The sequence below is a fragment of the Eulemur rufifrons genome, chromosome 2 (genome assembly GCF_041146395.1).
Source record: "Eulemur rufifrons isolate Redbay chromosome 2, OSU_ERuf_1, whole genome shotgun sequence".
In the NCBI taxonomy this organism is placed as follows: domain Eukaryota; kingdom Metazoa; phylum Chordata; class Mammalia; order Primates; family Lemuridae; genus Eulemur; species Eulemur rufifrons.
In genome coordinates this window covers 50,435,232-50,461,390 of record NC_090984.1, presented here as the reverse complement: position 1 = coordinate 50,461,390, position 26,159 = coordinate 50,435,232, and the positions used below count along the sequence as shown (strand labels likewise).

General features: G+C 40.4%; 1 protein-coding gene across 1 annotated transcript; it reads left to right on the top strand.

The window, feature by feature from the left end:
• On the top strand, positions 1-26,159 carry RAD51 (RAD51 recombinase). Its single transcript, XM_069461489.1, has 10 exons — positions 1-173; positions 1,251-1,333; positions 3,377-3,514; positions 7,547-7,664; positions 10,517-10,608; positions 17,859-17,953; positions 24,562-24,675; positions 25,044-25,173; positions 25,404-25,525; positions 26,004-26,159. The coding sequence occupies exons 2-10, from the start codon at positions 1,253-1,255 to the stop codon at positions 26,125-26,127; spliced, it is 1,014 nt and encodes a 337-aa protein (XP_069317590.1). The 5' UTR covers positions 1-173; positions 1,251-1,252; the 3' UTR covers positions 26,128-26,159.

Sequence of the window (26,159 nt, the reverse complement as noted above, 5' to 3'; positions counted from 1 at the left end):
CGTATTTAGGAGCTAAAACTCGCCTGGTTGTGTGCAGAAGGCCGGGACAAGGGAGTAGAGAAGTGGGGCGCAAGCCGGGGGGTGGGGGTCTGCGCGGAGTTGGGCGCGTGCCAGGCCAGCGGACTGAAGTCGGAGCGCCAGGCCCCCACGAGTGAGCCGTGCTGCCCGCCGAGGTGAGTGTGAGAGGCGCAGGCCGGGCCCCTTCCCACAGCCGCGGCTCGTCCGCGTTAGCGGGGTCGGGCCCCGGCCCCGGCCCGTGCTCCCGCAGTAGGCTTTTGAGGCCTCTGCGCCAAGTAAGAAACCCGGATATGGTGGGGCGGAGCAGGGCATGCCCCAGTTCAACCGACCGTCACAGCTCATTGTGGGAAACAGAAGCAGACCTCAGTCTTTAGAGCTAGAGGGGGAAACCTTATAAACCTTCATGTCCAACACCCATTTTATGGGTTTTGGTGAGGAAGTCGAAATCCAGAGAGGTGCAGTCACAGCTATTTTAATGTCAGAACCCGGGTTTCCGGATTCCTGGTCAGTCTTCTTTACATTGCACCTTAATTTTGATTATAAGATATCAACCTCCAATTGACAAAATGATATTTGGATCATCTAATGCGGAAAACTATTCATGTGATGCTTAGGGAATGATGTGAAGTGAGATTTGGTTTTGGGGTTTGGTTTGGTTTTGTTTTGTTTTGTTTTGTTTTTTTGAGACAACGTCTCACTCTGTTGCCTGGGCTAGAGTGCCATGGCATTAGCCTAGCTCACAGCAACCTCAAACTCCTGGGTTCAAGCCATCCTCCTGCCTTAGCCTCCCGAGTAGCTGGGACTACAGGCATGTACCACCACACCCGGCTAATTTTTCTATTTTTAGTAAAGACGGGGTCTCGCTCTTGCTCAGGCTGGTCTCGCACTCCTGACCTCAAGCGATCCTCCTGCCTCAGCCTCCCAGAGTGCTAGGATTACAGGTGTGAGCCACCATGCCCAGCCAAGGTGTGCATTTTTAAGAAGCAGAATAAATGATCTTGGCTCTTCCTAAAGTCTTTCCGCTACAACTAGCTAGCTGTCTAGATAGATGGAGAGGAAAGTAGATAACAAGTTTGTTCTTTTTCCTGCTGTGGGTAGGTCAGTGATTAGAGCAAAAGCTTATAAAGTAATTCTTCAGAGAGTTATTGCAAAAGTAAGCTTGCAGCTTGCAGCACTGAAACCCCCACCTTGTTTCTCTAGTGTTCATACTGATGGCCATCTGTGTTTTTCAGTAATGGCTATGCAGCTTGAAGCAAATGCAGATACTTCACTGGAAGAAGAAAGCTTTGGCCCACAGCCTATTTCACGGTTAGAGGTATGTGCTTAGTTGCTAATTTTGGAATTATAATGCTGTACTAGATTCTTCCACCTAGTTGTAGAAGTAGCTTAATGAGAGATAACACAACTTTTACATAAACCGTAGGTTTACCACTAAGGTCAAGACCCAAGTTAATAGTTTTCAGGAGGGTTATCAAGGATCCTGTGGAAACACTTAAGGTTGTTGCTAAAAATGTCTGACCAGGCCTTTTTTGTCAACAGTTCTCCTCCTACATTATCAGTTTTCTTTCTAAAACCTGGATTGTCAGAAATTAGGCCTAGGATCCCACAGTGCAGTCTCTGTGTTGTTTGCACCAGATATGAAAATGCTGTCCAGGGAATTACAGTGGTCTGGCCCAGTTACACAGAGGGAGAGAGAGAGCACCTTCCCCTCATTGACCCAGTCTGTGCTGACAGCTGTCTTTGGCAGGGAGCAGGGCTTGGAGTTGTTAAGGTATAAAAGCCACGCTCCAATTCAGGACTCTGCACAAGATCACCTGGCACCAGAACCGGGGCCTTGTATTATTTGCCCATTGTGCAGAAGTCCCTCTGTGACTGTGGCTGATTTGGGGTGAAAGAAGTAGGAGAGAAAGCCTTGGCTCTTCTGTCTCCTTTTGCATATTCCTTGCATCTCAAACTGAGATTTAAGACTCTAGAAGTTACTTAAATGGATTTGTGATAAACTTTTGACAGTTCAATCATAACTTTTCTGAGACAAAGTCTCACTCTGTCGCCTAGGCTAGAGTGCAGTGGCGTCATCATAGCTCAATGCAGCCTCAAACTCCTGGGCTAAAGGGATTTTCCTGCCTCAGCCCCCCGAGTAGCTGGGACTCCAGGTGTGCGCCACCATGCCCAGCTAATTTTTTCTATATTTGGTAGAGGCAGGCTCTCGCTTTTGATCAGGCTGGTAATTTATTTTATTTTTTTGGAGACGGTGTCTTGCTACGTCACCCAGGCTGGAGTGCAGTGGCACAATCCTAGCTCACTGTAACCTCAAACTCCTGGGCTCAAGTGAGCCTTCTGCCTCAGTGTCCCGAGTAGCTGGCACTACAGACACACTCCACCATGCCCGGCTAATTTTTTAAATTTTTGTAGAGACAAGGTCTCTCTGTGTTGCTTGGGCTGGTCTTGAACTCCTGGCCTCAAGGTGATCCTGCAGTCTCAGCCTTCCAAAGTGCTAGGATTACAGGTTTGAGCTACCACACTTGGCCAGTTTTCCCCACTCTTAATGTCATTTGTGAGAGCAGAGCTTTCCAGTCATTGTTCAACAAAAAGAGTATGGGTATGCCAAGATAGTGCGTCCCTCAGTTCTGGGGGTAGCCTTATCCGTTTACCCTAGCATAGTGTAAAAGTATCATTTTCCATGTGTGCTTATTGTAGAAAGTGTTGGGAAACACTGGTTTAAAGTGGCCTTTTAGGGTCCAAGTTATCAAAGGTCATTTACAGTCACTCATAAAAGGTTTGGAGTTGCTGGTTTAATCCCAGTTCCTAATACATGACATAGTACTTGTTTAAAACTACTGGGTTTGATAAAAAAAAAAAAAAGGTTGATAATTTGTTATTAAATATGTCATATATAGGGTACACTTCTCAGCTTTTGCGTATAATACAATTGGCCCTCTGTATCCATGTTTCCGAATTAGTGGATTCTACCAACTACAGATTGAAAATATTTGGGAAAAACCAATAAAAAAATTACAATAAAAAATAATACAAATTTTTAAGATACAGCATAACAGCTATTTACATAGGATTTACATTTTATTGGGTATTACAAGTAATCTAGAGATGACTTAAACCATATGGGAGGATGTATGTAGGTTATATGCAAAGGCTATGCCATTTTATATAGGGGACTTGACAGTCTGCAGATTTTGGTATTTGCTGGGGGTCATGGAACCACTCCTCTGGTGGATACCAAGGGATGACTGTGTTACAATTTTTCAAACACCTGTGAAATACGTAGGATGCATATTATCTGCTTTAGACAGATCAGAGAACTGAAAAGCTTAAATTTATCCATGGTTTTCTTCACTTACAGCAATGTGGCATAAATGCCAATGATGTGAAGAAATTGGAAGAAGCTGGATTCCATACTGTGGAGGCTGTTGCCTATGCACCAAAGAAGGAGCTAATAAATATTAAGGGAATTAGTGAAGCCAAAGCTGATAAAATTCTAGTAAGTATAAGTACTATGTATTTGACCTAGGGAGGGCTTAGTGGGACTAGTACAAAAGGGCAAGTAGTAAAAGGTGCTCTTCTTCCTTCCATCTGTCATTCTCCTGTCATCCTGTTTCCCTTTCCAGAACTGACTGTGTTACTAGTTTCTTATCTTTGTATATGCCTCCTTTCATAAATTCAGATTTTCTCTAGAAAATTCTAGTATCATGGGATTTGACATAAATACTGCGAAATTGACTAACAGTTTACACTCCCACCAGCAGTGACTGGTGGTACCTTGTCTTTTTAGATATTATGATCTTAGAAATTTATTCATTAGTATGCAGCATTAAAACAGTTTAGAAGAATATTTATTGATAAAGGAAAATGTTCCTGGTATAAGAAAGCACGTTAATAAAGCATATATATATATTTAATTTTTGTTTTTAAAAATGTATATATTTATATATGTATATAGAGACCACATGCTGGGAATAAATATACTGAAATGTTGACATTGTTATTTCTGGATGGTTAAGAATGTGGGCAGTTCTTATTTTTTGCCTCAATTCTCTGAAGTTTTTGTGTTCTCCCCTTTTTTTGAAACAGAATCTCCCTATGTTGCCAAGGCTAGAGTGCTGTGGCGTCAGCCTAGCTCACAGCAACCTCAAACTCCTGGGCTCAAGCGATCCTCCTGCCTCAGCCTCCCGAGTAGCTGGGACTACAGGCGCCCACTAATTTTTGGACCACGCCCGGCTAATTTTTTGTTTCTATTTTTAGTTGACTGGCTAATTTTTTTTTTTTTTCTATTTTTAGTAGAGACGGGGTCTTGCTCTTTTCAGGCTGTTGTCAAACTCCTGACCTCAAGCGACCCTCTGGCCTGGGCCTCCCAGAGTGCTAGGATTACAGGCATGAGCCACTGCGCCTGGCCCACTTTCAGAATATAAACCAAAATGGTTGAGGCTGGGCACAGTGGCTCACATCTGTAATGCTAGTGCTTTGGAAGGCCCAGGCGGGAGGATTGATTGAGGCTAGGAGTTTGAGACCTACTCTCTACCAAAAATGGTTAAAAAATTAGCTGGGTGTGGTGGCACATAACTGTTGTCCTAGCTACTCAGGAGGCTGAGGTGTGAGGATTGCTTGAGCCCAGGAACTTGATGTTGCAGTGAGCTATGATGACACCACTGCAGTCTAACCCACGTGACAGGGCTAGACACTGTCTCAAAAAGAAAAAAAAAGGTTGAAAGAGAAAGATACTGTGACTAAAATAATTTATTCAGAAGGTACCAGATTCTTTCTGTGGCATTTTCCACATTTTCAAAGTTTAATGTAATTGTAATTGACTTTTGTTGAGCTATGTTCTCTTGGTATACCATGATAGCACTGACAGATGCAACATGGATATTTAGTGTAATATTTTTCTTTTACTTGCCATTCTATGCCTTGTGTCCCAGGGTTTGGTAGTTCTTGCCTTTTTTGTTTGTTTTTGTTTTGAGACTTGGACTCACTCTGTGGCGTATGCTAGAGTACAGTGGCACAGTCACAGCTCACTGTAGCCTTAAACTCCTGGGCTCAAGTGATCCTCCTGCCTTACCCTCCAGAGTAGTTGGGACTACAGGTGCATGCCATGACACCCAGCTAATTTTTCTGTTTTTAGTGGAGATAGGTTCTTCTTGCTCAGGCTTGTCTAGAACTCCTGAGCTCAAGTGATCCTCCTGCCTTGGCCTTCCAGAGTGATAGGATTATAGGCGTGAGCCACTTTGCCTGGCCAATATTGTTACTGAAGTGTTAGGACAGAATAAAACATTTTCAGAAATGCAAGGATTCAGAACATTTCACCTACTCTTAGGAAGTTACTTAAGGATATACTTTACTAAAATGAGGACAGAAAACATAGACTCTTGATTAGAGTGGCTCCAATTCAGATACCCAGTGTAGGAAGGCCCAGGACAATAGCTAGCCTAGAAAGTAGACAGTCCAGTTTGGAGAAGGAAAGCATATCTCTGGTAGAAAGTGAGGAGGTGCTCAGTAAGATTGAGAGGTTGGGAAGACTTGACAAATGATAAATTCACAGAATGCTAGAGAAAAAGACATTGTTTAGATATAAAGCAAGGAAAGATGAAGTATGATTTGAAATTGGTGGCATATGAGAAAACAAATTCATTTGAATTTGACAGTGGAAACCTTTGAGAGACATAATATTGGAACCTTAGTGAAGTAATTGTATTTCTAGCATACCATTTGGTTCTACAGTGAATTATATTTACAAAGCTATCTATAATGCAAACATTGTAATGATTTTTTTTTTTTCTTTTTGTGAGACAGAGTCTCACACTATTGCCCGGGCTAGGGTGCCATGGGATCAGCCTAGCTCATAGCAACCTCAAACTCCTGGGCTCAAGCAATCCTCCTGCCTCAGCCTGCCGAGTAGCTGGGACTACAGGCATGTGCCACCATGCCCAGCTAATTTTTCTGTTTTTAGTAGAGATGGCGTCTCACTGTTGCTTAGTCTGATCTCAAACTCCTGACCTCAAGTGATCCTCCTACCTCGGCCACTGCGCTGGGGTATGTAATGAATTTTTAAATGAAGTATTAAGTATATAGAAAAGTTTAGAGAACAATACAAACCCCCTGCTCAGCTGTTCTTTGATTTTTTTCCTTTTTTTGAGACAGTCTCACTCTGTTGCCCAAGCCGGAGTGTCATGGCATCAGCCTAGCTCACAGCAACCTCAAACTCCTGGGCTCAAGTGATCCTCCTGCCTCAGCCTCCCGAGTAGCTGGGACTACAGGCATGCACTACCATGCCCGGCTAATTTTTTCTATATGTTTTTAGTTGTCCAGCTAATTTCTTTCTATTTTTTTAGTAGAGACAGGGTCTCCCTCTTGCTCAGACTGGCCTCGAACTCCTGAGCTCAAACGATCCGCCCGCCTCGGCCTCCCAGAGTGCTACGATTACAGGCATAAGCCACCGCGCCCGGCCAAGTTTGTTGATTCTTTTTTAAAGAACCAACATTTGGTTTCATTCGTTTTTCTATTTTTCTATTCTCCATTTCATTAATTTCCACTCTCACCTTTATTTCCTTCCTTCTGTTTTGCTTTTTGTTTTGTTTGCTCTTCTTTTTCTAGTGTCTTAAAGTGGAAGGTCAGGTTATGATTTATTTTTGAGATAGGTTCTTACTCTGTTACCTGAGCTAGAGTGCAGTGGTGTCATCATAGCTCACTGCAGCCTCAAACTCTTTGGGCTCAAGCCATTCTTCTGCCCCAGCCTCCCTAGTAGCTGGAGGCATGTGCCACCATGCCCAGCTAATTCTTCTATATTTTGTAGATTTGGGGTCTTACCATGTTCAGGCTTGATCTTCTTTTCTACTATAGGTGTTTACAGCTATAAATTTCCCTCTAAGCACTGTTTTTGTTGATGCCAGATATTTTGATATGTTGTGTCTTCATTTTCATTCATGGAAAAAGTATTTTCTAATTTCCTTAGTGACTTCTTTGACTTGTTGGTTATTTAGGAGTGGGTGGTTTGATTTCTGTATATTTGTGAATGCATTTATTTTTAAATTTTAGAATCAACCCATAGTCTTATTATAGCAGATTTATCTGTAATTGTAAAATAGGACGTGAATGTCTCAACTTTGACGATGTAAAAGAAAAGGTACAGCTGATAGAGATGGGAAGTAGTAGACATGGAGGGAGAAAAGATAGAAGGGCAAATGTCCTTATTTTACAAAATAGAAAGTGAAAACATATAGTCTGTGCTTGGTGGAACAGGAAATGAAAGTATAAATATATACTGTATTCCAGTTTTTGTGATAAATCAGGCATGGCACATATGCATGGATCTATAGTATTTCTTTTTTAAACTACATGAATATATTCTTGGCAAATAAAAAAATTGATCTTCATGACGTCTCTGGATTAGATTATCCTTTTTGATGACTTTCTGAAGAGAAATCACTCTGGCAATTTTGTTAGATGTTTCCTTTTCCCACTGTACACTTTGTTCTTGTTTATTATTGTTTTGTCGATTTAAGATTTCTTATTTTCCCAGGCTGAGGCGGCTAAATTAGTTCCGATGGGCTTCACCACTGCAACTGAATTCCACCAAAGGCGGTCAGAGATCATACAGATTACTACTGGCTCCAAAGAGCTTGACAAACTACTTCAAGGTATGGTAATCTTTCGTCCTATGTTGTGAATGCTAATTAGCAAAGCACAGTCATAGAACAATACTAAAATATTTGGGTAGGATTTACATGTTAGGTATGATTAAGAGATAAGGGAAATAGCCACATTGAAGAAATAAAACTTCTGCTGAATAAAATTAGGCCTTGCGAGGTGGCTCACACCTGTAACCCTAGCACTCCAGGAGGCTAACCCAGGAGGGTTGCTTGAGGCCAGGAAATCGAGACCATTGTGGGCCTAGTACTCTGGGAGGCTGAGACGGAAGTATCGCTTGAGCCCAGGAGCTAGAGACCAGCCTGAGCAAGAGTGATACTCCTCCGTCTATACTAAATATAGAAAAAATTAGCTAGGCATGGTGGCATGCACCTGTAGTCCTAGCTACTTGGAAGGCTGTGGCAGGAGGATCGCTCGAGCCCAGGAGTTTGAGGTTATTGTGAGCTAGGCTGACGCCAGGGCAATCTAGACAGGGTGCCAGAGTAAGACTCTGTCTCGGGGCCGGAGGGGGGGGGGGGGCGGGTAGGGAACAGTGTGGGCAGCATAGTTATAGGGAGAACCCCTGTCTCTGTTTATTATAAGGATATTACAAAGGATGCAGATGAAAAGATACATAGAGCAAGGTATAAGGGAAGGAGTGTATAGCTTCCATGCCCTTCCCAGTGCACTGTCTTCCAGGATTCTCCACATGTTCAGGTATCAGGAAGTTCTCTGAACTCTCAAATTTTCTCTCATTTAATTTACTTATTTTTGAGACAGGTTCTCTCTCTGTTATGGGGCTAAAGTGCAATGGTATCATCATAGCTCACTGCAGTCTCAAACTCCTGGGCTCAAGTGATCCTCTTGCCTCAGCCTCCCAGGTAGCAAGGACTACAGGTGCACACCACCACACCCAGCTAATTTTCGAATTTTCCGTTTTTTAGGGGATACAAAATAGCATGGGTTCAGGAATCATACTCAACTTTGAATGTTAGCCCTCCCATGTTCCCCCTCCCAGCATTTACTGGCTATAGTATATGATGAAAATTATTCAATATCTCTATGCCTTAGTTTTCTTAGCTTCAAAATGAGGATAAAAGAACTTCTTACATTATATGTTATTGGAATTAATCGAATGATACATAAAATCCATAGCACAATGCCAGGTACATCAGAAACATTTAGTACAGCGGTCCCCAGCCTTTTTGACACCAGGGACTGGTTTTGTGGAAGACAATTTTTCCATGGACCAGGTGGGGCGTGGGTAGGGTGCCATGGTTGTGGAGAGGTGATGTGGAGCTCAGGCAATGACACTTGGGCCCGTTTCCTAACATACCATGGGCTAGTACCAGGCCTCAACCTGGGGGTTGAGGACCCCAGAATTAGATTATTGGTAATTCTTTTTCTTGGCCAGGTGCAGTGGCTCACGCCTGTAATCCTAGCACTCTGGGAGGCCGAGGTGGGAGGATTACTTGAGCCCAGGAGTTTGAGACCAGCCTGAACAACAGCAAGACCCCATCACTACTAAAAATAGAGAAAAAATAGCTGGGTATGGTGGCGCACACCTGTAGTCCAGCTACTTGGGAGGCTGAGGCAGGAGGATAGTTTGAGGGTGCCATGAGCGAGGCTGACGGCACGGCACTCTAGCCCAGGCAATAGAGGAAGACTCTGTCTCAAAAAAAAAAAAAAAAAAGTGCCGTCACTCTAGCCCAGGCAATAGAGGAAGACTCTGTCTCAAAAAAAAAAAAAAAATTCTTTTTGGTGTTTTTTTTGTGGGACAGAGTCTTGGTCTGTTACCTGGGCTAGGGTGTGGTGGCGTCATCATAGCTCCCTGCAATCTCAAACTCCTGGGCTCCAGCGATCCTCCTGTCTCAGCCTCCCTAGGATTTGGGACAATAGGTGTGTGCCACCATGCCTGGCTAATTTTTCTATTTTTTAGTAGAAACGGGGTCTCTCTCTTGCGCAGGCTGGTCTGAAACTCCTGGCCTCAAGGAATCCTCCTGCCTTGTCTTCCCACAGTGCTAGGATTATAGGCATGAGCCCCCACACCCAGCTATAATTCTTTTTAAATTGCTGCTTACTGACATGTGATGATACAGTTCTATATCTTGATTGTTGTAGTTACATGAAGCTACACATGTGATAAAATTGCTTAGAACTATACATTAGCACAAACGAGTTCATATATAACAGGAGAAATCTGAACAAACTGTGGATTGCACTAATGTCAGTTTTCTGTTAATAGTGTAGTTATGCAAGATGTTAATATTGGCAGAGACAAGATGAGGAGTGCACGGAACCTCCCTGTACCTTTCTTTGCAATTCTCTATAAATCTGTAATTATTTCAAAATAAGTTTTTCAAAAATTATTGTTGAAAATTGGATTTCTAGGCTGGGCGCGGTGGCTCATGCCTGTAATCCTAGCACTCTGGGAGGCCAAGGCGGGTGGATCGCTCAAGGTCAGGAGTTCGAGACCAGCCTGAGCAAGAGCGAGACCCCGTTTCTACTAAAAATAGAAAGAAATTATCTGGCCAACTAAAATATAAATAGAAAAAAAATTAGCCGGGCATGGTGGCGCATGCCTGTAGTCCCAGCTACTCGGGAGGCTGAGGCAGTAGGATCGCTTAAGCCCAGGAGTTTGAGGTTGCTGTGAACTAGGCTGACGCCACGGCACTCACTCTAGCCCGGGCAACAAAGCAAGACTCTGTCTCAAAAAAAAAAAAAAGAAAGAAAGAAAAGAAAAAAGAAAATTGGATTTCCAAATTATATAAACATCTTTCTGATGAGCTCCAAGAATATTTCTATGATTATGGTTCTTAAACATTTGTGTTGTACTAAGATGTGTTTCTCATTACTGTTTTAGGTGGAATTGAGACTGGATCTATCACAGAGATGTTTGGAGAATTTCGAACTGGGAAGACCCAGATCTGTCATACACTGGCTGTAACATGCCAGGTGAGTTATGGGAGTTCTGGTTAATCAAATCTGCAAGAATTAGTTGATTCCTGCTATTTGCAAGCATCTGTTAGGATGGACATAAAAAGCCCTTTCTCTGTCCCCAAGAATGGCTAAAAGATAGACTCCTACTGCAAAATTCCTCCACATTATAAAAACTTCCAGATTATTGATATCCAATACTTTTAAATTATTGATTTCCAATACTGTACCAGGCTTCTGCTGGGTTTATGTGCTCTCTTTTTCATTAGTTTAGATATTATGACCCATGATTAAAGTAATTCCCTTACACATACCTTCAGCACATATCCACTTGAAAAGATGACAACCTTAGTTTAATCCCATCTATTTTCTTAGTGCCTGTTCCTAAATTACTGATTATATTGGAGAAGAATCATAATATCATAAAGGTGACTGACTTCACTGTAACTTAGAGATGACTGATGGTGCTGTTCCGAACCTTTAAAAAAAAAAATTAAGGGTGGGGAGGTGAAAAAAAAATTAAAAAAATAAATAAAGATGACAAACTTTGGGTGAACATTCAGTACTTCTTTGCAAATCAGTCTACTGAGTTTCTCCATTTAGGTGTGCCTTCCCAGTCAGATATACTTTGTCCTCTCCTCAAACCACCATGCTCCTCTTCAACCTTCGCTCTCAGCCAATGACCTAACGTGTTCTTTGCATCAAATCTAGAAATCCACCTACATTTGTGCCTGTCTTTTCTTATCTCAGGTTACAATGAAGAAAGTGTTCCTTTTCCTCTCAAAGTCCTGTCCTACTAGTGTGATCTGGCTATTATCTCCTGCCACCTTGTCAAGGACTATCCCTTCCATTTTCTGTTTTACTTCTCTATTAGATTGTCTCCCTCAATATACAAATGTGCCTAGTATCTCCTCCACTGGGGAAAAAACCTTCCCTGGGCCCCTTTAGTTTCTTCTTCCCTTATTTATACTCCCATTCATGGGTGGATTTGGAAATAGACAGAGTGGGTTAAAGAATTGTCTAATGTAGGCCGGGCGTGGTGGCTCACACCTATAATCCTAGCACTCTGGGAGGCCCAGGTGGGCGGATCGTTTTGAGCTCAGGAGTTCGAGACCAGCCTGAGCAAGAGTGAGACCCCGTCTCTACTAAAAAAATAGAAATTAGCTGGACAACTAAAAATATATATATATATATATATATATATATATATATATATAAAAATTAGCCGGGCATGGTGGCACATGCCTGTAGTCCCCGCTACTCGGGAGGCTGAGGCAGTAGGATTGCTTGAGCCCAGGAGTTTGAGGTTGCTGTGAGCTAGGCTGATGCCATGGCAACTCTAGCCCGGTCAGCAGAGTGAGATCTGTCTAAAAAAAAGAAAAAGAATTTTCTAATTTATCATATGTAAGTAGTAAATACTAGAATCAAACCAGACTTCAGAGCCCATGCTCTTAAAACTTCATAAGGTAGAGCCCATAGCTAGTGTGTTCTCCATTATATTTCTAGTACCTAAGGCAGTGCTTGGCACTTAGTAAATGCTCAGTAAATAACTTGAATGGATGGAGATAATAGATGTCCAAAGGCATGCCTGATATATTGTAAAATGAATGGTATAGAGGAAATACTTTAACTGTTTAAGAAAGGGAGAGGAGGCCGGGTGCGGTGGCTCATGCCTGTAATCCTAGCCCTCTGGGAGGCCGAGGTGGGTGGATCGCTCGAGGTCAGGAGTTCGAGACCAGCCTGAGCGAGACCCCGTCTCTACTAAAAATAGAAAGAAATTATCTGGCCAACTAAAAATATATATAGAAGAAAAAAATTAGCTGGGCATGGTGGCGCGTGCCTGTAGTCCCAGCTACTCGGGAGGCTGAGGCAGGAGGATCGCTTAAGCCCAGGAGTTTGAGGTTGCTGTGAGCTAGACTGACGCCACGGCACTCACTCTAGCCTGGGCAACAAAGTGAGACTGTCTCCAAAGAAAAAAAAAGAAAGAAAAGGAGAGGAATTATTTTACCCTAGAGTGATTATGGACTACTTGATGGAGAAAAGATACTAGATAAGACTCCTGAAGAATGCTAAGGTTGGGGAGGAAGGAAATTAAAAGCGTTTAACTATACAGAATGGGATGAACAGAAGTACTGGGGATGGAGAGGCCATAATGTATGAGAAGACAATAAATAATCCCATTTACCTAGCTCAGGGTTTATGTAGAAAAGTTGTAGGAGATAAACCTTAAAAAGATACATCAAGACCACATTTTAGAAGGTCCTGAGTGTGGGTAAGAAGTTTAAACAATTTTTTAAAGAGTAGAGATTATTTAGAAGAGCAGCATAAGCAAAACTTTCAGAAATATTGTGGTAGCAACTTGTTGAATGGATTTGAAAGGAAAGGGTAGAGCTAAGGATATTTGATGTATGATTATTACAAGCCATTAACTGATCAGGACTAAATTAAAATGGTGACCCTGAAAGAACATAGGGAGAAAATGTAAAGTGCAGCACTTAATGACTGACAATTAAAAAATACACTCAGGTCAGGCACAGTGGCTCACGCCTATAATCCTAGTGCTCTGGGAGGCTTGAGCTCAGGAGTTCGAGTCCAGCCTAAGCAAGAGTGAGACCCCGTCTCTACTAAAAGAAAAATAAGCTAGGCGTGGTGGTGCCCACCTGTAATCCCAGCTACTCAGGAGGCTGAGGCAGGAAGATCACTTGAGCCCAGGAGTTTCAGGCTACAGTGAGCTATGATGATGCCATTGCACTCTAGCCAGGGTGACAGAGTGAGACTCTCAGAAAAGAGAAAACTGAACCCTCCTCCTCACCACCTCCTTTCATATATTAAAAAAAAAATACACCCCAGCCCAACAATGTATTACAGTTTATTAATAGTAAACTCTAAAAAGTGTTTGGGAGGGGCAGATAGTTTTTATGGAAACATGACTTCAACTTTAGAGATGATAGGTTTGAGGCAACAAACCCCAAGTGAAAATGTCTAATACTATTGAGAGATGTAGAAGGAAGTCATACAGAGAATTAACAATGGAATCTCTGGAACGGAAAGATACGTGAGAAAGAAGGAGTAATATACAGAAGAGAAAACTAACAAACTTTTCCCTCTTCTACAACTTCAAGCAGCAACAGGGGGAGCCCTTTTCTTTTTCTGAGTGAGTCCCAGCATTCTCTGGCTTTAAGATTATACTGCTGTGAGTGACTGGTCCACACAGTACCTAGAACCTGGTTTATGCCAATGGTCCAACTCTTCTGTTATATTCTTTTGAGGCTTTATTATAATTTTAGGTATTTTGAAGAAAATGGCACTATTTTAATCTAGATAGATTATAGTCACTTCTACCATGGACACAACTTATTGATGGAGTTCAAGAATAGCTGAAATGAAATTTGCCTCCAAATTTCATGATGATAGATGAAGCTTCCTAGTATTTTTCCATTCTGGTGTGAGTTCTTACATTCTGAACAAAACAACAGAAATTCTTGAAACTCAGTTATAAATTTAGAAATCAAATATAAATTGTTCTCTTTTGTGTTTTTTTCTTATAAAAAATTAAGAACTATATCCTTCAGAATTTATTCTGAATTTAAATAGTTCTTTACCAAAAAATTTTATTATGTTGATGTAATGCTGTGCTATTTTTAAAGTTGGTACATGTCACAAAAGATGTGGATTTTGTTAGGACCTTGTGTCTTGCATGGTAAAACATAATGTCTCTGCAGAGACTAATAGTACAAGACTGATTTTTTCAAGTCACCCAAGAAAGTATCTCATTATTATCAGATATGTCCTTCATCATTTACCACTTTTGAGGTTGTGAGTGCCATTTCTTAAGAAATATCTCTTAAGAAATATTCTGGTTCTTTATGAATAAAAATTTATCTAGGCCAGGTGTAGTGGCTCACTCCTATAATCCCAGCCCTTTGGGAGGCCAAGGTGGAAGGATCACTTGAGGCCAGGAGTGAGAGACCAGCCTGGGCAATGGTGATAGCCGAGATCCCGTCTCTACAAAAAAAATTTTTTTAAGTTTTATCTATCGTCAAGTGACCCCGCTTGATAGTCTCCTGTTTTTCTTATTTTCCTTTCTTACTTGTCATTTTAATTGTGTTTCTTTCCTTAATTGCTCCACTGATCCTTCTTTGCAGGCCAAAGTGTTACCCTATATTTTATCAGACAGCTAAGTTAGGATTTCAGTGTCAAATGGACCTAAGCCATTGTTGACTCTCCTCGTAAATAATTCTGAGGAAGGAAGCGTTTGGGGTTGGGGGGTGTGTAAGAGAACTTTTAGGATAATCAGGGAGGAAGCACTGAGAAGAGGAAAGGTGGAAGTTATAGCTATTGCCTGAGCCCCATCAGAAATTTGATAGCTAAAGGAAAAGACGACTGTTTAAAATATCACCCTGACATGGGTCATTTGACATGATGTGTGACCTTTTTAAATAGAAATGTTTCTCTATGTTGTTTTGACAGAGATTCATGTGGAATAAATATTTAGAGTACAGTACACGATATCCACAGTTGCCATGGGAACTCAGCATATCAGGCTTACACTCTAAAGTTTTACAAATAGAATCCTAGCCTGAGAATGTTATTAAGTAGTTAGATAATGTCCATCAACAATAAACTGTGAAGTAAAATTCTCAAGTAAATATAGCCTCTCTATAAAAATATCATGTACAAGTGGCTGAAGAACTATATATCTTTGACTTTTTTTCCCCCAAGAAAAAGAATGCTAATTTGAATAATAGAAAGGATTATATTTCACCAGCCTAAGAGCTGGAACCAGAGTTATAGAGAGGATGTTAGATTAATACTTAAATCTAAACATTATCTGCTTTCATTGTTCAGATTTTCTCAACTTACTGAGTGAAACCCCAGTATGTGTTAGATCTCTAATAATGAAGTTATATAAAGTTGAGAGCTACAGTTAGGTTACAAAAATGAACAGCCTATGCTTGTTCAAAGTACTAGAGTAATTTTTAAATTGAGAACACAATTTAATATAAATAATACTTTTAAAAGCATATATCCTTTGACAGAAAATTTGTCTTACAGAACGTTTCCCATATATCCAATGATAAATGTACAAAGAGTTTATACCACAGCATTATTAAAATAGTAAAAGTTAGAAACAACCTACATCACTGTAAAACAGGAAGAAAAGTTAAATTATGGTCCCAAACAGTTATTAAGAACGGGGTCATGTCCCAGCCCAATAACACAAGACGGCTACAGAGGCACTGGGAGGGCAAAGTGGAGGGAACCAAATAGACTAGAGAACAGAGAATGTAGTCCATGCCCCTGAGTTGGCTCCTGGTTGCCACTGGCCCAACAGTACACTGGGACCTTGTCTGCTCCCTGGCTGTCAGTCAGCCTGTCTATGCCCAATCTATGGCCTCCCTTCAGCCCAGGAGGCCCACCCAGTTGGAAAAGAATCCCCTCATGATAGCACTGAAGATAGCAGAAGGTGAGAGAAAGGGAAACCTCATTTATCTTATTTCCTGGGAACTTAGTCCTCAGAGTGTCAAGATTTCCTCCTCTCTAAGAAACTGAGGCAACTTCTGCTTTCTGTCCTCTTGACCAGTGTTTCCAAATCTTTCCTCAATCAAGGCCCCCTTTTGTTATATACCTGTCCTTTGCTCCTTCCGTGGATTCCCATGATATGAAAGATTTTGTCTGCCAACCTGCCAAAAGATGGTATTTTTTCCTTTCCAAATTAACAAAAGCCTTTCATAACTGAATATACACTAAAATCAGTGACCTAAAGGTTGGGGGCATCATGATTTCAAAGTACTTTGGTTATGTCAGGCACTGTGATAAACATTTTACATGAATTAATTTTTTTTAAATTAAAGCCAGTCAAATTTAACAGTGGGGGGTTGTATACCAACTTTAGTGACACTAATGTTAATAAGTTCTGATAACCTACTACCATTGGACCAGCCTGAATTATTTAATTCTTAAAACAATCGCATAAGGTGAGTTTTATCTACATTTTACAGAAAAGGAAACAATATTCTCAAGGTCACATAGTAAGTGGCAGAACCACATATAAAAGCTGTTTATATGAAAATGCATAGAAAATGATCTGGAAAGTTACTTGTGGAAGATGGAGAATGGTGAACAAGAATTTTCAATTTTTATTCTATATTGTTTGACATTTTATTACAAGCATATAGTTTTTTTGTAATTTTGTAAAAATTTTTCTCAAAAAATAGGAAAAGAAAGAAAATTCCATGCTACCAGTCCTTTAATGTAAAATGTTCTAGGGCAGTGGTCCCCAACCTTTTTGGCACCAGGGACTGGTTTCATAGAAGACAGTTTTTCCACGGACTGAGGGTTGGCGGGGATGGGGTGTCGTGGGTTGGAGGAGGTGGTGCAGAGCTCAGGTGGTGGTACGCAATCTGCTTCCTGACAGGCCACGGACTGGTATTGGGCCTCGGCCCAGGAGTTGGGGACTGCAGTTCTAGGGGATTTCCCTCCAAATGTAAAGGTGAATTATGGCTCCAGAGTAGATTTCTAAAGTGGAAATTACCCTTTAGCATTATTCACTTAAAATCTGTACAAGGATTCAAAAGTGTCTGACATGGAATGGATAGCCTAAAGCAGACATTTCCCTGAGTGGCTCATGAGGCAGTTTTCATTATACTCCATATTCTTCTCTTTTCTTTCCTTTTCTTTTAACTCTTAATTTTTACTCCTTATTTTTTCTTTTTCTCCCTTTCTTCATTTTTAGCATCTATATATAGGAGCAAACACCTTTTTATTCTTTCTTGCTCACACTTTAAACTTGCTATAGATCTTTCTGGGGCATTGACAAGCCCGTTTTGTAACCTTTAGAAATGAACTCTACTCAGTACAGTGAAGTATAAGTTTGGTCTAGACATGCTAAAATTAATTGGGTTTTGGATTAGGGTCCATTATTGATTAAAGGTCTTCCAAATGTTTGTGTTTTTGAATTGATCAATCTTGTATTGGTATGCAATTATAGAATTTTATCCCCTACTTTGGACTATATTTCTAAGCAATCCAATTCTGACAAGACTATAGCTGCATGTACTATGAGGCACAATGAACTTTACATCTACTACTGGCTGTATTTCTGTCAGAAGGGAATGCCTCCTGCCTATCTGATTGTCATTTTGAAGTGTTTTTTTTTTTCCCTTTGCCTTATTGGGGTTGGGAGGAATTATAGAGACGTCATGGGGAACTTGGTCAGCTTTATCAGAAATAGAGCGTTCATTTCCACTGTTTTTTGTTGTCTGTAGCTTCCGATTGACCGTGGTGGAGGTGAAGGAAAGGCCATGTACATTGACACCGAGGGTACCTTTAGGCCAGAACGGCTGCTAGCAGTGGCTGAGAGGTAGGTTACTGGATTTAGACAAGAGAGTATGGCTGCATCTGTCACTATAGCGATTTGCCAGGGTTTAGTTTGGCTCTAGAATGTCTCTTCTATTATTCCACATCCCAAAGTTGTATATGTGGTTCATAAGACTGACCTTCCTTGGTGGAAAAAAGGCATTATTCTTTAGTCAACAATCTATGAGTTGCTGTCAGACTGGATTAAAAAATAAGATCCTTTGTCTTCCAGAGAAACACTTCAGAAAGTAAAAGGACGGAAAAAGATATTCTATGAAAGAGCTTGAGTGGCTATACTAATATAGGACAAAATAGACTTATTTAAGACAAAAATATTTTACTAGGGACAAAGGAACATTTTTATAGTTAAAAGGTCAGTTTATCAGGAAGATATAACAATTATAAACGTACACACCTAACAACAGAGCCCCAAGATATGTGAAACAAAAATTGGTGGAATTGAAGGGAAAAATAGACACTTCTACAATAATAGTTGGGACGAATATCTCACTTTCAGTAATGGATAGAGACTTCAGTATCCCATACTCAGTAATGGTTAGGACATCTGTCAGATGCTCTGATAAAGGGCATCTACAAAAAACCTACAGCTAGCATACTTAATGATAAAATTCTGAATGGTTTCCCCTCTTTAAAATTAGGAACAAGACAGGGATGTCCACTCTTATCACTTATATTCAAAATGTATTGAAGGCCCTGGCCAGTGTAGTCAGGCAAGAAAATTAAATGAAAGGTATCGGGATTGGAATGGAAGAAGTAAAACTGTATTTGCTGATGGCATGCTGTGTAGAAAATCCTAAGGAATCAACACAAAGAACTAGAACTAAATTAGTTTAGCAGGGTTGTAGGATACAATGTCACTATACAAAAATCCATTGTATTTCTATTTATTTATTTTCCCCGTTCCCCATTGTATTTCTGTATACTAGCAAAGAACAATTCAAAAATAAAATGAAGAAAACAAACTTCATTCGCAGTAGCATGAAAAAGAAAACATTTAGGAATAAGTTTAACAAAAGAAGAATAAGACTTGTACGCTGAAAACTATAGCAAAACATTGCTGAGAGAAATTGAAGATGTACATAAAGGGAAACATTCCACATTTGTGGACAGGAAAACTTAATATTATTAAAATAGCAGTTCTCCTCAAATTGATCTATAGATTCAACACGATCTCTGTCAAAATTCTACCAAACTTTTTTGCAAAAATTGACAAACTAATCACAAGGTTCATGTGGAAATGCAAAGGACCCAGAATGGCCAAAGCATTCTTAGGGACAGGAACCCCACAAAATTATAGGTCTTAGACTTACCTCTTTTAGAACTTGCTGTAAAGTTACAATAATAATCAAGACAGGCTAGGAAGAACTCTTGTAACCCAACAATAAAAAGATAACCCAATTTAAAAATGGGCAAAAGATTTAAATAGATATTTCTCTAAAAAGAAGATATGCAAATGTCTGATAACCACATGAAAAGATGTTCAACATTATTAGTCATTAGGGAAATGCAAAGTGAAACCACAGTGAGATACCACTTCACACCCACTATGATGGCTATAATTAAAAAGACAGCAACAAATGTTGGGGAGGATGTGGAGAAACTGAAACTTCATACATTGCTGGTGAGAGTATAAAATGATGCAGTCACTTTGGAAAATAGTTTGGCAATTTCTTAAGCAGTTAAATTTACCATATTACCCAGCAGTTTCACTCTAGTTATGTACCCAAGAGAAGTAAAAACCTGTCTACACAAAGGCATGTATGTGGATGTTTACAGTATCATTACAGTAGCTCCAAACAGGAAATAACCCAAATGTCTATCAACTGGTGAATGAATAATCGAAATGTTTATATAATAAAATATTCTTCAGAAATAAGAAACATAAGTACTGATACATGTTGCAGCACTTCAAAACATGCTACATGATAGAAGTTAAACACAAAAGGCCATATATTGTATGATTCTGTTTATATGAAATTTCCAGAAGGGCATAATCTTAAGAGACAGTAGACAGTGGTTACTGGAGGTAGGAATGGGGAGTAACTGCAAATGGACTTGAGAGAGCTTTTAGGGGTGATGAAAATGTTCTAAAATTGGATTGTGATCATGGTTGTACAACTGCAAAGTCACTAAAACTCATGGAACTTTATAACAGGTCAATTTTATGGTATATTATACCTCATTAAAGCTGGTGAAGAATTGATAAGTTTCTATATCTAATACAGCTTTCAAATACTCAAAATTATTTTACTTATTTTCCCTTGTCTAGGGTCAAATATGGTAAATTAGTTCTTGCCACACATTTTACTAAAACCCAGTGATTAAAAAAGAATTTAATTGCATGTTGAGATGTCAGACTCAAGTTGGAAACTGTCTGGCTAAGTTCAGGAGAATATTCTCTCTAGTTTTATAATTGTATAATCAAATTGTCTTTCCCAGCTTATAATTTGAGCAGTCCAACTGATCAGTTGTACATAAAATTAGGTTGACACAGTAATTGCTACCTTTGCCTCTGCCTACAAAATTCCTGTCAAGGAAAAAGAATTATTCAACCTGATGTTAGTTTTCTGAAGATGTGTATACTGAACTGTGTCTGCCCTCCCGAACTTGTTTTTGGCAATCTTGTACAGAATTCACATTTTAAGTACACTAATAGGCCGGGCGCCGTGGCTCACGCCTGTAATCCTAGAACTCTAGGAGGCCGAGGCGGGCGGGCGGATCGTTTGAGCTCAGGAGTTCGAGACCAGCCTGAGCAAGAGCGAGACCCTGTCTCTACCAAAAAAATAGAAAGAAACTAGCTGGACAACTAAAAATATATAGAAATAATTAGCCGGACATTGTGGCGCATGCCTGTAGTCCCAGCTACTCGGGAGGCTGAGGCAGGAGGATTGCTTGAGCCCAGGAGTTTGAGGTTGCTGTGAGCTATGATGACACCACTGCACTTTGTACACTCTGGCCCAAGCAACAGAGTGAGACCCTGTCTCAAAGAAAATAAAGACCTCCTTTTCGACAGAGTCACTGAGACTTTGTCTAGTAGCATAAAGAACTATTCAGATAGGATAGATGAGATAGTATAATAGAATATAGGCCATGATAACAAGGACAGTGTTTTATTCACTCACTGTATCCTCAAGCCCTAGAACAGTGCATTCAGTATTTGCTAATGAGTGAATTAATATTTACTAATTTAGGGCCATATTTGTGGCTGTTTTGCCAATGAAAAGAAAAATATGTTTAAATAGAAATTTCATTAATTTTTTAATCCGGTCTACCTATCAAGAGAAAAATTTGTTGAATTTCTGTTTATATATATTACATTTAAATTATAGTTGTGAGAAAGTCACAAGGCCTCCTTAAGCTAATATCAATTAAAATAATTTTGATTCATAACAGAACAGCCCTCACTGATTAACTTTTGCCATGCCCTGTTGAAGAGTATTGGCTCACCTTCACAGCTCAGGCAGTCACAGAATGTAGTCCTCAGAACAGCAGCATTAGCATTAACTTGTTAGAAATACAAATTCTCTGGCCCTACTACAGGTCTACTGAACCAGAGGCAATCAAAGACTTCAGATAGGGCCAGGCACGGTGGTGGCTCATGCTTGTCATCCTAGCACTCTGATAGGCCGAGGTAGAGGATCACTTGAGGTCAGGAGTTCAAAACCAGCCTGAGCAAGAGCGAGACCCCATCTCTAGTAAAAAATAGAAATTAGCCGGACAACTAAAAATATATAGAAAAAATTAGCTGGGCATGGTGGCGCATGCCTGTAGATGTAGTTCCAGTTACTCAGGAGGCTGAGGCAGCAGAATCGCTTGAGCTTGGGAGTTTGAGGTTGCTTGTGAGCTAGGCTGATGCCAGGCCACTCTACCCCGGGCAACAGAGTGAAATTCTGTCTCAAAAAAAAAAAATAAATAAATAAAAAGACTTCAGATAGGATCCAGCAGTCTGTTTTAACAAAAACTCTCCAGGTAATCTGATGCTTGCTGAAGTTTGAGAACCATGGCCACCATTGCTAGCTATAAAATCACCACCTTTTATGAAAGTTCTTTTAAGTACTGTAAGAGAGTGACAGAATCCCTTTAGGGTGATAGAGCTGAGTGTTTTAAGCTTACGTGTTAAGAATAACCTGAGGTATTTGTTAATACACAAATTACAGGCCTCTTCCCTGAAAATTATGATTCATTAAGTCTATATTGGTCCAGGAACTTGTTTTTTAACAGGTGTTCCAGATTATTCTTATCTTTAAGGAAGTTCAAGAAACACTATGAGAGAGGATGCTATTTCTAGCCAACTTTTTCAAAGCTGTGGGAATTGAAAATTTCACATCCTGCTTTTGGAACCTAAGCACAGAGATTCCCATAGTCTTTTTTGTAAGTGCTGCTGAAGGAAAAGCTGGGTTAACTCTTTGTTTTTCTGGTAAACTTTCAGTGTTCTGATAGCAAAAAGATAATCATCTCCCTTCCTGATAGAAGATTATATCAATGTTTCCTGAGGCAAAACCAAAACTAGAAGACTTGTGCAATACAGTACTAAGGCCTGTTGTATCTTGTTTTTTACCTTAACACCATGATTTAAATAGAGAAAATGTTTATCTCCTTATTGACATTTTATTTAGTCGGGATCATAAGATAAAACTCTATCTTCACTTCATCTTCTTATCCCATGATGGAATCATGAACCTAGAACATAGCTCAAAGAAGTATAACACATTTGGATTTGATTTAAACATTCTCCTTTGAACTATTACATAAAGGAGTTACTATTATACTTTTGTACTGTAATGATTTTAGGTAATATTAATGTCAAAACATGGCTGGTCACAGTGGTTCATGCCTGTAATCCTAGCTCTCTGGGAGGCTGACGCAGGAGGATAGCTTGGGGCCAGGAGTTCGAGACCAACCTGAACAAGAACAAGACCCTGTCTTTACAAAATATAGAAAAATTAGCTGGGCATTATGGCGTGTGCCTATAGTCCCAGCTGCTTGGGAGGCTGAGGCAGGAGGATCACTTGAGCCCAGGAGTTTGAGGCCCCAGTGAGCTGTGATGATGGCACTGCTTTCTAGTCAGGGCAACAGACCAAGACCTTGTCTCAAACAAAAATAGTGTTATGGAGCCCGGCATGGAGGCTCATACCTGTAGTCCTGGCAACTCAGGAGGCAAGAGGATTGCTTGAGGGTAGGTGTTCAAGACCAGCCTCAGCAACACAAGACCCCATCTCTAAAAAAAATTTTAAATATTAGCCAAGTGTGGTGGCATGTGCCCGTAGTCCTAGGTACTTGGGAGGCTAAGGCAGGGGGATCATTCTAGCTCAGGAGTTCAAGGCTGTAGTGAGCTTGAACTGTCACAGTGGTTCAAGCTGTGATCACGTCACAGCATTCCAGCCTGGGCAACAGTGAGATCCTGTCAGGAAAAAAACAACAACAAAAAACCCCCCAGACTTTTGTGTATTGTAAATAAAACAAACAAAAAAAAAATCCAACATATACATATCCTTTGGACAAATTTGCTACTGAGCTATGAAAACATTACTTGTGTTAAAGTGATGGTACATGATTCTTTCTTTGTTTGGGTTATGGCTAAAGGCTTCATTCAGCAACATTTATTCAGAATTTACTAGGTATGTAAAATGTACTAGTAGGTAGAGAGGCCCAGCCCAGTCTTTTCTCTGAAAGAATTTGTCGTCTTTTAATATGAATTTAATTGATCTTTGAATGATTCATTATTTTTATTTGTCCCACTTCTGTCATTGCCTTTGGTTTTTCCAGGATAATGTTATTTCTTTATATTTGGAAATTTCTCATTCTAGTTCAGGAGTCTTCAAAGAATAGATTTGGGCCAGACATGGTGGCACACTCCTGTAGTCTGTCCCAGCTACTCAGGAGCTGAGTAGGAGAATCACTTGAGCCCAGGAGTTTGAGGTTGCCATGAGCTATGATGATGCCACTGCATTCTAGCCTGGGTAACAGAGCGAGACCCTGTCTCAAAAATAAAGAAAAAATAGATTTAATTTATCCTGATTTCTTGCCAGGTAGATCTACTCCAAAGTAGTTGTTCCGGTCATCTCTGTATATATGTTTTCTTTATATTTGTTTATAAAGGGTAAACTACATTTTTTTTTTTTTTTTTTGAGACAGAGTCTCACTGTTGCCCAGGACAGCAACCTCAAACTCCTGGGCTCAAGTGATCCTCCTGCCTCAGCCTCCTGAGTAGCTGGGACTATAGGCATGTGCCACCATGCCCTTCTAATTTTTTCTATATATATTTGTAGTTGTCCATATAATTTCTTTCTATTTTTAGTAGAGACGGAGTTTCACTCTTGCTCAGGCTGGTTTCAAACTCCTGAGCTCAAATGATCCACCTGCCTCGGCCTCCCAGGGTGCTAGGATTACAGGCATGAGGCACCACGCCCGGCCTCTGTATATATGTTTTGCCTGAACTTCCTAATAGAAAGGAATTATATTCTTTGGCCCTGAAACCACTGTCAATACCATTTCTTACCTATCCAGCCAGATAATTTAAGTGTTAGAGATGAATTTCTCATCTGCCTGAGTTCTGTGTACAGCCCACAATTGTTCTCTCCTCTCTTCTAGATATGGCCTCTCTGGCAGTGATGTTCTGGATAATGTAGCATATGCTCGAGGGTTCAACACAGACCACCAGACCCAGCTCCTGTATCAGGCGTCAGCCATGATGGTAGAATCGAGGTATGTGCTCAGTACAAGACACTAAATATGTTGCTAGAGACCTTACCCTGAATCTTGTAAAGGTTGTTTGGCCAAACTGATAGTAGCTTGAATTAGAAATGGGGAGATTTAAGTTTAATTCCTATTTTGACACTCTTACTTTGTGATTTAGTCAAGTCACTATTAAAAAATTGAAGCCATGATCTACTTGAACTTGCTGGAAGTCTTAATTTGTTAAACAGTGTCTCAGATGTGAATGCTGTACAATTATTTTAATAAAACCTCTATATACAAGTGAAACTATGAATATGAGATTTTAGGGTGGTGAGGAATGAGCAAAGTCTGGCATAGGCTAGACACAGGCTTCAGACAATCTTTGTTCCATGTAGGTATGCACTGCTTATTGTAGACAGTGCCACCGCCCTCTACAGAACAGACTATTCCGGCCGAGGTGAGCTCTCAGCCAGGCAGATGCACTTGGCCAGGTTCCTGCGGATGCTTCTGCGACTTGCTGATGAGGTAAGTTGTGGGGTAGAGACTGAGACTGCCTACTTTCAGTGACTGTGAATTCCAGGAGCCTTGCTAGGAGATCAGAACATCAGTGCCTGGTGTCATCAAGCTTATCAGTGAGAAAGGAAGGAGGAAGAGAGACATTAGTTATTCATTGCTTTGTGGAAGAAAGTGGTGGCAACATTAGGGCTCTTGGAATGTCTGCGGCACAAAACTGACATTGATCCTTTCCCCATCAGTTTGGTGTAGCAGTGGTAATCACCAACCAGGTGGTAGCCCAAGTGGATGGAGCAGCCATGTTTGCTGCAGATCCAAAAAAACCTATTGGAGGAAACATCATTGCCCACGCATCAACAACCAGGTAAAATGATGGGATAGATGCTTCTTTTTGGAATGTCATATTAACTGTGAAATAGACATGAAGATATAACATTTCCAGTTCAGCCCTGTTAAAGCTACTGTTATAGAATTAGATACTTAGGAATTCTTGCTAAATCTAATTGTCATGCTCTGGTTGGGATAGGTGTTTGCTTTTAGTTCATAAAGGAATTAAAAACTCACAAGTATGGAAGAATAAATATGAATAATTGATATGCCTCACCCTGGTTATTAAAGGAAAATGTTTGTTTCAGTAGAGACAACCCACTCAGAAAGGGGGCAGAGCAGAAACGGGCTCCTCCAGTTTGGAAGTGCACTAAGGAATACAGTACAGAAACATCCCCAGGGTCCTTCTAGAAAGCATTATGTCTAAAAAATGATTAGCTCTATCATAAATAAAGTCAGGAATGGAATCGTTTAGTTATAATAACTTGGTACTTTGGTCTGTGTCTCTGGGTCAGACTGTACCTGAGAAAAGGAAGAGGGGAAACCAGAATCTGCAAAATCTACGACTCTCCTTGTCTTCCTGAAGCTGAAGCTATGTTTGCCATAAATGCAGATGGAGTGGGAGATGCCAAAGACTGAATCACTGGTTTTTCCCCGGTGATAAACCTTAA